Source organism: Sinocyclocheilus anshuiensis, unplaced genomic scaffold (genome assembly GCF_001515605.1).
Source record: "Sinocyclocheilus anshuiensis isolate Anshui unplaced genomic scaffold, SAMN03320099.WGS_v1.1 scaffold870, whole genome shotgun sequence".
In the NCBI taxonomy this organism is placed as follows: domain Eukaryota; kingdom Metazoa; phylum Chordata; class Actinopteri; order Cypriniformes; family Cyprinidae; genus Sinocyclocheilus; species Sinocyclocheilus anshuiensis.
The window spans coordinates 3,094,501-3,105,344 of record NW_015540842.1 but is presented as its reverse complement, the minus strand read 5'-3'; the positions used below and the strand labels follow the sequence as shown (position 1 = coordinate 3,105,344).

At 39.3% G+C, this 10,844-nt stretch overlaps 1 protein-coding gene across 1 annotated transcript in view; it reads left to right on the top strand.

Moving 5' to 3' along the window:
• Positions 1-10,844, top strand: part of LOC107687545 (sodium channel protein type 8 subunit alpha-like) — a 51,059-nt gene that overhangs the window by 37,694 nt on the left and 2,521 nt on the right. Inside the window, exons 11-18 of the mRNA XM_016484921.1 lie at positions 775-1,080; positions 3,010-3,145; positions 3,255-3,493; positions 4,703-4,876; positions 8,085-8,441; positions 9,228-9,698; positions 10,208-10,325; positions 10,427-10,581. Of these exons, the coding sequence (XP_016340407.1) occupies positions 775-1,080; positions 3,010-3,145; positions 3,255-3,493; positions 4,703-4,876; positions 8,085-8,441; positions 9,228-9,698; positions 10,208-10,325; positions 10,427-10,581 (1,956 nt within the window). The remainder of the gene's footprint in view (positions 1-774; positions 1,081-3,009; positions 3,146-3,254; positions 3,494-4,702; positions 4,877-8,084; positions 8,442-9,227; positions 9,699-10,207; positions 10,326-10,426; positions 10,582-10,844) is intronic.

Genomic DNA, 10,844 nt, shown 5'->3' with positions numbered 1-10,844 from the left:
TTACCTTAGACCCGCCCTGAGTGAGCTGTCAACAGTCCGCCATTGTTTGGACGCCGGAGCAGGTGTATTCACACGGGGCGTCGGCGTCAACGCCTCTCGTTTACTTTTAATGGAGTGACGTCAAACGTTGCTGAAATGAATTGTGAGTCCGTCGCGTCACATTGGGTCCGTTGCTCGCGGCAGAAGTTGAAAACTTTTCAAGTGCCAACGCAGGCGTCAGCCAATCAGATCGCCTTATGCAAATACCCTGTTGCAGACGCTAGCCAATCGCGTTCATACAACACCAGAAAACTAACGCCCTCCATCAAGCGTCGACAGCGACGCCCCGTGTGAATGTACCGTAAGGTTGTTTTATGAATCTTTGTAAATCGCCTTTCCTAATAATGTGCTAGTTAGCAAGTTCCACGACTAAAGTTTACAGTCTCATGAGAACTGCTCGTCACCCCACAGAAGAGAGGGGCGGGGTGAGCAGTGCTCATTAGCATGTCAAGGGACATGCACTAAAATGGCTTGCTGTTTTTGACAAGGTAAAAAGGGTGTTGTTTTACACTACCATTGAGAAATTTTAACCAAAGTATGTTATAGACTTTTCATTAAGACCCTAAAGAATCATATCAACTTGTGGAAAATGGGTATCCGATGACCCCTTTAACAAGTAACTGGAAAAGTTCCTAATGTCTGTGACTAATGTCCAAAATTCGACTGTCGAGAGCAAGTGTGAAAAAACAAAGATGTCAGCTTTTCAATCTGTCTCTCTGTCTTTCCTGCCTTCAGTCTCTGCTCAGCATCCCAGGCTCACCATTCCCTTCAAGACGCAACAGTAAGAGCAGCATCTTCAGCCACTGTAAGGATGGAGGCTCGGAGAATGAGTTTGCAGATGATGAACACAGCACGGTTGAGGAGTACGACGAGCGGCGCGATTCGTTCTTAAGCCCACAACGTCGCAGCAGCTACACAGGTTACTACGGCAAGCGCAACAGCACTGTGGATTGCAATGGAGTGGTCTCTCTCATCGGGCCGGGGCCTGGCGGACGCCTACTGCCTGAGGTGATAATAGATAAGGCAGCCACTGATGACAGCGTAAGGAAGTCTAAGAGTAGATCAGTCTAGGCATGGGCATTATCAATCTCTGAACCTTGGCTCTCTCTGTTTGGCTCTCTCTCTTTCTGATGCATTTGTGTAATGGTTATTTTGACTTGGCTCTAAAATGAGCTCTCTTTCAGTTGAGGACTGCTCTCAAAGCCTGTGTGATATGCTGCCCTCCTATGCCAGTTTGAAATTAGTGAACAAGCTGCTAACTATATATAGTTCTCAGTAAATTAACCACTAATATTTATAAAACTGTTTTCATACACTACCATTCAAACGTTTGGGGTTGGAATTTTTTTTAATGTTTTTGAAAGAAGTCAGTAATATTGTGAAATATTATTACATTTACATTTACATTTAGTCATTTTGCAGACGCTTTTAGAAATAGGCAGAAAACGAAATATTCCTTCCTAGCAGAAAGTAATAATTCAAACAGCAGATCTATAAACAAGTATTACGCAAAACACTCACGTGCAGCCGTCTGTCTCTTCTGTTGACTAATCGCTTGGCCCGTTTTTTAATACTTGTTTTCTATGTTTTCTATTTTAATATATTTTATGTAATTTATTCCTGTAATGGCAAAGCTGAATCTTCAGCAGTCTTCAGTGTCACATGATCCTTCAGAAATCAATCTAATATGCTGATTTGGTGCACTAAATTTTTTTTTTATTATCAATGTTGAAAATGGTTATGCTGCTTAATATCTTCATAGAATTCATGTTTTTTTAAGGATTCTTTGATGACTAGAAAGTTCAATAGAACAGCATTTATTTAAATTAGATCTTTTGTAACATTGTTTAATTTAAACATCAATTTTCCCTTTTGATCAATTTTAATGCATCCTTGCTAAATAAAAGTATTAATTTCTTTTAAAAAAATATTGCTAACCCCAACATTTTTAATGATAATGTATGTCTTAGTAGTAGGAATTAGAATTCATTGCATCATCTCATTACACCCCACAAGCAAAATCTTTCTTCATTTTTTCATACTTATTCATTTATTTTAACATACATGTCAACTCAATGTCCTTTGTTATTGTATTTCATTTTATATTCACGCAAAGGTGAATTAACCATGAAAATCTTCCACTTCCACCCTCTAGCCTTCAACTCTCTTTTCATATTTTCTCTTAATCTACTTTTTTTTTTTGTATACCATGTGCTTTTTCCTGTTTCTTCTTCATAGTGTATACATGCATTTTTTTCTTATTTTAATGATCAGCACCATTTCTTCATACTGTTATTATAATGGAAGCATTGTAGTTAGCATGGTAGTTAGTTAGCATGGTAGACTGCTAGCTTTATGAATCGTATAGAGGTCTGGTATAGCTTCAGATCTTCAGCATGAGGTTAATGGATCATGATATTTATTCTATTCTTCTCTTGACTTCTTAGACTGAATGCATGCTGATGCATGCTGACTGGATCTCCTAAAATCTGGAGATGCAGGGGCTTCAGATGAGAGGAGGAAGGGAGTGGAGAACAATGGTAGATTTATAATATGATAAACTTGAATAAGTTACTTATTCATAGCCTTTCCAGCATTCTGGATATTTTTTAAAACAAACAGTTTATAAAACATGGCTGACTGTTTCAAATGGCCATATGAGTGAGCATTTTGATAACATATAGCATGTTAATCACATGCTTATGTTAGGAATATGTATCGCAGGAATGCTAATGACAAATGCCCATGAATTTCCACCCTACCTTCTCTCTTGTGAGAGCCCAGCATGTCTCTGCTTTAATGCATTCAAATGAGAAATGGCTCCTTTGGACAAAATGTGTTGACAAAAATTCTTCTCCTAACCAGCCTTTCTTTAACTAGCCATGTGATGCACATTTTCCCCCCACACATTGGCTGCACTGTATAATGTTGTGGTGCTACTGTTTAACCTCATTGTTTTTCTCCTGACAGCCAACCACTGATCTCGAAATCAAGAAGAAACTCTCAGGCTCTCTAATGGTTTCTGTAGAGCAGCTTAACACATCGTTTGGGCGCAAGGAGCGAGCCAACAGTGTCATGAGTGCGTTAACCAACACATTGGTTGAGGGTATGTCCATATCTTGTAACCTAAGGAATGTACTGCTTTAAAAAAAAAAAGAAAAAAAAAGAGAAGGAAATCTGTTATGGTTACCATACTTCTCATTCTTCGCTTCCAGAATTGGAAGAGTCTCAGAGGAAGTGTCCACCATGCTGGTACAAATTTGCCAACAAGTTTCTTATCTGGGAGTGCGGACCTGTTTGGATGAAGGTTAAGGAGATTGTGAACCTGATCGTGATGGACCCTTTTGTAGACTTGGCTATCACCATTTGCATTGTGCTGAATACTCTCTTCATGGCCATGGAGCATTACCCTATGACGGAGAATTTTGAGCATGTACTGTCTGTTGGAAACCTGGTGAGGATTCTACGTAGCCCTTATTTTCAAGAGTCTTTAAATTAAAATATAAAGAATTCTTTCGTTGCTTGATGAAACTGTGCCCCTCCCCCACGGCTTATATTTTTGTAGTCTCTGCAGGGACGTTGTTGGAACACTCAAAGCCATTTTTTTTGCTTGGCGTAGAGACAGTGCTAAGCTACTGGCTGAGTGTGGTGGTGCAGAGCCAGCATAAATATTTCATGTAGCCTAATCGATGAGCAGCTCTAAAATGGTGGCATTTTCACAGTTCTAGGAGCTTGAACCTGTGCGATTTGGTTCCTGCATCTGAATGAGTGTAAAAATGCTTGTAAAATTGTCAACATTGCAGGAAAGTACAGATTATGTTTCCCACTTATGAACCAAATTGCTTTTTATATTACGTTGCCAAGTGATACCGAGACTGTTAGGGGTCATAAATCAGTGCAGTGCACCATACACCTACCACAAATTGTGATTTTCTAAGACACGTGACCTGCATTGTGGAGTAAATCACGTGCATGTAATAGCCAGGCCTCTCGCAATGAAATTCCAGCAAATTTCAGCTGACATGGTGATATGATGCAAGTATTCAAAATTCTTCAGTACACCTGTGGGCCGGAGCAGGTCGTGGCTGTGCAGGTGGCAGCATGACTCACATTCGCTGGCTGTGCAGACACACGGCAGGCCTCCTGGAGTCAAGGCAACCTTGTACCCTCCCTCAGTCCACCCGCCTGCAGGGTGATTAACTGCACCCTTCAGCTGTGACAGCAGGATGATCCGTTTGACACTTTGAACGTCACAGAGTCTTGTAGCGATTGGTCAGGGAGTTATTGTGAATGTGTAGGCCAGGATGTTTTTGCTGCTAGGTCAGGAAAGAGCTGATGACTCTCACAACTGCATTGCTTATTTGTCTTTAATCAGTTTGTTGATATGGGATTGCTTTTATAAATAGTCTGGCTCGTTAAATTGAGATTTTATTTTATTGAGCAAAGCACACAATGTAACAACATGACATAGTAGCTTATAAAAAGGAACGAATCAATGACACATATACGTAGACATACAAAATAAAAAGAAAAAAAACAGGACTACAAAAATATATAGATATATTTTTCTTGTAATGTTATGAAGAGAAAAAAATCAAATAAGTCTGTCTCGAAGTGATCTGTTTGTCATCAATCCGTGTAATTTCTGTTTTCTTTCTTCCAGGTGTTTACTGGTATCTTCACTGCCGAAATGTTTGCCAAACTGGTTGCAATGGACCCATACTACTATTTCCAGGAAGGCTGGAATATTTTTGATGGCTTTATCGTGAGCTTGAGTTTAATGGAGTTGGGCTTGGCCGATGTAGAAGGTCTTTCTGTGCTGAGATCATTCCGATTGGTAAACATTTTTATTGCTTCAGATCTTTGATATGTGTGCATGTGCTATTGCATTAAGAAATTATGTGAATCAGGGAACAGAATCAGTGGTTAAGTTGGCATGAAATGCAAAATCACCCTATTTTTAATTGCATATTATTGTGAACAGTTCATCCATGCATATGTTTTATTCAATCAACAACTGATCCCTGCCCTGCATGTTTGTTTTCTGAATAACCCAGTTCACTCGGATGTACATCACAATACAGAGTAAAAGATTTTTTTGCAACTTCCCTTACATTGCAACTTTAATGCTTATTTAAACAAATTTTGAGTACCATGCTCTTAGTGTTGTCTGTATGTCTGCATTTACAGTACAGACCTGCCAACCTGTATGCATTTTGTGTAGCGATTTGGGTAGCGGTTTATCACTTTAAAGTATGCAAATCCTGGTGACGCCTCTGTACACATGCAGTACTCGAAACAAGCAACAGAAAAAGATGAAGAGTTCAACCAATCAGATCATTTTGTTTTTCGGTTTTGCGTTTAAATAATTTCCATGTGTTTTTTTTCCTCTCCAAACCGGCTCTGTTTGTGTGTGTCTGTGGGTGTACGCGCTGAGATGAGGAAGCGCCTCCCCGCTTAAAACGTGCATCTTAAAAAGCAACACACACCAAACATCCTCCCTTGTAATGACTCTAAATCTATTGTCCAACAAAAGAGAATATTATAACATAACCCACAACATCAGACAAATGTTAGAAATAACTTCCGTCCTAATCTGATGTGGCTTCTTATCACTTAATGTCGCAGAAATATAGTCTATATTGTAATAAAGCCTATGTCGATTAGCAATGGATTATAAATATACTTAATTATTATGAAAATACCCAAGGTGATTTTAAGAGCACAGATAAACCATACATTGTCACAGTCAAGTGTTTATTGTTGTAATGTTCTCTTTGAATGTCATCATTCAAAGCTATTCTGTGTTCTTTTATTCAGTTACAGTGATAGCTGGATGCTTTTGTCCATATTAAGGATTTCCGGGAGTGTCATCAGTTCTATTATTTCTGTGACCCATATGTGGATTTTTTGCGCGAGGGCGCCTTGAAACAGACATTACATGGATTTATAGCACTAAATAATGGCCAATCCATTAAAATAATGCTTCTCTCAAAAGAAATTTGAAATAGACATTTGATGATCCATGTTTATTTACAGTGTACAAAAGTGTACTGGAGTTTTAATTAAGGTGTACTGGAATTTTTTTAAAGGGGTCATCGGATGCCCATTTTCCACAAGTTGATATGATTCTTTAGGGTCATAAAGTCTATAACATACTGTGGTTAAAATCTCTCAATGGTACTGTAAAACAACACCCTTTTTACCTGCTCAAAAACAGCTCTGTTCACAGCGACCAATTTCGGTGCATGTCCCTTTAAATGCTAATGAGCTCTGCTCACTCCACCCCTCTCTTCCGTGGGGTGACGAGCCATTCTCTGAGAGAATGTAAACTTTAGCCGCGGAACTTGCTTACTAGCACATTGTTAGGAAAGGCGATTCGCAAAGATTCATAAAAAAAACCTTATACTCACTTCTTCTGTAGGTGAAGCTGGTTTACGAATTATTTAAGCGAACATAGAAGCATTTAGGTAGATTGGGGGGCGCATTCCCTTCAAAAACAAACGTAATCCACTGCATCTTCAGCGGCTCAGATGTTTGGAGTAAATGACAACTGCCAACAAATTATTACATCCAACAACAAAACACCTCAATCGCTTAGGAGACATTCTTGTCTACCTCTGCTCCGGTGTCGAAACAATGGCGGACTGTTTACAGCTCACTCAGGGCGGGTCTGTGCTAAAATGGCCATGTCAGTCAATAGTCGTGGGAGGGACCTGTGCAGAACTACGTCACTCTTCCAAGAATCTCAGAACAGCCTGATCTGAGAAAGTGATTATTATCAAAGTCCCTTTCAAGGAAAGTCTGTTCACTCAGCAGCCATATATGCAAAGCCTCCGGGAAGCTCAAACAAGACCAAGTCCTATCTAAATGAATGGGGGAATCCTGAAATCTCAAAAACTGCCCTATGAACTCACAAATAAATTACATATTTCAAATCAGCAACAAAATCTGAAACGAACTGCCCCATGAATGTTGTTTCGTATGCTCTAAAAAGGCTTATTTTTCAGGCTAGACTAGCCAACGTGCATGCACAGTTCCAACGCGCATATGACTGTGCATGCACATCGGCTGGTCAAGCCTCAGGTTTCTATGAGAACCAGAGCTTTTAACAGCCACTGCAGTTATGCAATGACTTTACCAATCGGCGACTGGTTCTTTCATTTAGAAGGCGGGACTATTCCGCCATATTGCACGTTTCAGTTTCTTCCATTCATAAATATAGGAGTGAGCCGTCTTTGCATTTTTATAGTCTTTGTTATCATCAATGGGGATTTAAAAAAAAAACACTGGATGTTTTTTTATTTTTATTTTTTATAGGGTGGTTGTGTACACACACTGCCAACACATATTTATGTTTAAGCAACATGTAAAAGTGAATTTTGCATCCAATGACCCCTTTAAATAGCTTTTAAAAACGGAAAAAAGAACTCTGATGTGCCAAACCAACAGAACCAAACCGAAAACTGTGGTTTAAAAACTGTGGACTAACTTTATTGTTGCATCCCTACTGTTTATTATAAAATACTGTATGAGAGGAATATCACAAACTGAGTGCAGACACTGAGTAACCTATGACAATTTTTTAATTCACACTGCACACTGAAGATACTCAAAAAAAAAAATGTCCAAGGTTGTCAGGTCTGCCAGTATGTCATTTATGTTATGATTGTCATCTGCTTCCAATACAAATAAAAAAGCATAAACACAGATCTCTCCTTAATAAAATTCTGTTTAGCACCTTCTTTCTGTGGGAGGTAATAGCACAATGTTAATTGCATCAGGCAGATTGTGAGTATAATAAGCCTAATTTACATAGAAAGGAGGTGTGTTTGTACTGAAAAGAATGAGAGTTATTTTATTTAAATACAGAGCAACATTATTTTAAAGCAGCGTCTGGTTAAACAGGATTGTGGGTGGTTAGTGAATAAGACATAATGAATAAGTGGCACAACTCTTTAATGAATTTGCCCTTTGTTTTCAATAGCCCACATTCAAAGAATAATATTGAACATGGTAATTCTACTTGTGCTCTCTTTTAACAGCTGAGAGTTTTTAAACTGGCTAAGTCATGGCCCACCCTTAACATGCTGATTAAGATCATCGGCAACTCAGTAGGAGCTTTGGGGAACCTGACCCTGGTGTTGGCCATCATCGTCTTCATCTTCGCCGTGGTGGGCATGCAGTTGTTTGGGAAGAGCTACAAGGACTGTGTGTGTAAAATCGCTGGAGATTGCGAGCTGCCCCGCTGGCACATGAATGACTTCTTTCACTCATTCTTAATCGTCTTCCGGGTGTTATGTGGAGAGTGGATCGAGACCATGTGGGACTGTATGGAGGTGGCTGGACAGGGAATGTGTCTCATCGTCTTCATGATGGTCATGGTCATAGGAAACTTGGTGGTAAGTGTTCTTTAGATGCAGAAAATGCATTTTTGTCATGGAATTTGAGCTAAGTTGTACTGAAAACTGCTGAAATGGAGATAAACTCAAGATTTAGGTTTCTATCCATCTGTTGAAAGTTCAGGTAACCAAAGCTTAAAAGATCCAAAAAGGTTATAAAAGTGGGTTATATTAATCCAAATGAATCGAACAGTTTAATCCAAGTCAAGTGAAGAGATACAATCGCTTCATATGATTAACATTCAGTTTAGGCTTTTATTCACAATTAAACACAAATACATTGAAACATACACATTAAAACACACCTTTATGCTTGCCTGGTGTTTTCTTTCTCTTCATCTGAATTAATGTATGGTTGCATGTTATATGTACTGTAGATGTGTGTATCTATATTATTTATATTACATTATTATATTTGCGTTATTCTGTCTGACCTAAGATGAACCAAATAAAAGCAAAAAAACACCCCTTAGATTAAAATGAAATTCTCTTTATGATGCCTTTATAACCTTTTGGGGTCTTTTAAGCTTTGGTTACTTGAACTTTCAATGGAGGGAGGAATCTCTCAGGTTTCATAAAAAAATATATTAATTTGAAATCTTTTGGGTTTGGGACCACGTGAAAGTGAGTAAATGATGACAGAGTTTAAATTTTTGGGTGAACTATCACTTTAAAAATAAAAATTGTATCAGTATGCCTGAGTATATGATGCATAAAATGCCTCCAAAAGCAGCTGTCTTGATAATTTGAGGCTAAGTTATATTACTTTTCTCTCACACTGATCAGGTCTTGAATCTGTTCCTTGCCTTGCTGCTGAGCTCATTCAGCGCAGACAACTTGGCAGCTTCTGATGACGACGGCGAGATGAACAACCTGCAGATTGCAGTTATTCGCATTAAGAAGGGAATTGCATGGGTGAAGGCCAAAGTTCGAGAACTGGTCAACATCATCCTCAGGAGGAAGGTCACCGACGAGGCCAAGCCGCTAGACGACATGTATGACCGGAAGCTAAACTGCATCACCAATCACACAGGCGTGGACATCAGCCGTGACCTGGACTATCAGAAAAATGGCAACGGAACCACCAGTGGTATAGGCAGTAGTGTGGGCAAGTACATGATTGATGATGACCACATGTCCTTCATCCACAACCCCAACCTGACCGTATGCGTGCCCATCGCCATGGGCGAGTCTGACTTTGAGAATCTCAACACCGAAGATTTCAGCAGTGAGTCTGAAGCAGAGGGCAGCAAAGAAGTGAGTATGCAAAAGAGCTGATTTTGTGATGCTTTTAGGCTTTGACCTAGTTGCTAGTGGGTGAAATGTAATAGGTTATTGATTTGGCCTCAGGAGTAAATGTTTAGTGATTCTAAACTGAGGTATTTGCTGCTTTTTGTCCATGATATTGATATATATGGAGTAAAGTGCAGTGTATTGTTTTAAAATTATGTTAAAACGTGTGTAGGCCATTGAGAACACTGTATTGTGAAACATGAAAACAGATTCTTGTCATTTCATTCTTAGAGCTAAAGTGTGTTAGTTCTGGATGTCTAGCATAGTAAAACAGAACGGTTTACAAACACCGTTTCTTGTCTGTCACTGGTGGTCATTTGCTATTTATTGCTATTTATTATTCTGTTTGAGCATCTTGAGTTTTTTAAGCGTTTTAATAATGCAGTTACAATTTGCATTGAACATTTTTTTTTGCTTTGCTATTTAAATTTTTTAACATCAAAAAATGGCACTTGTGAACTCTTCTTAATTAGTTGGATGACATCAGCTCTTCAGAGGGCAGCACCATAGATATTAAACCAGAGGTAGAGGAAGCGGTGGTGGTGGAGGCAGTAGAGGAATATGTTGACCCTGAAGCTTGCTGGACTGAAGGTAAAAGGGCTCATAGATTTCTCTTTGCAGATGATTTATTTTTTTATGCAGAAACTGTAATGGATTATGAGAACAGAAGTATAATGTGTGCCATTTTGCAGGTTGTGTGGCCCGCTACAAGTGTTGTGATGTGCCCATCACGGAGGGCTGGGGTAAGAATTGGTGGTTCCTCCGGAAGACCTGCTATCTCATTGTGGAGCACAACTGGTTTGAAACCCTCATCATCTTCATGATCCTCCTCAGTAGTGGAGCATTGGTGAGAATGTACACAAACACACAAATTTCTTATAGGGATGTGCACAAGCACTGTCACGTCACGTCACGTCACGTCATGTTCTGTGTTTCATTACTTAAGTCGAAAAATGCTGCTTAAATATTGCTTGGGATTCAATTTAGGGCTGCACGATAAATCGAAATGGAATCGAAATCGCGATTCGACAGAAGCTGCGATTGACATGCGTATCTTTCAGTGAAGCACGGTTCTGTGATCAGCAGTAAATCTCCATCCGAAGGCCAGAG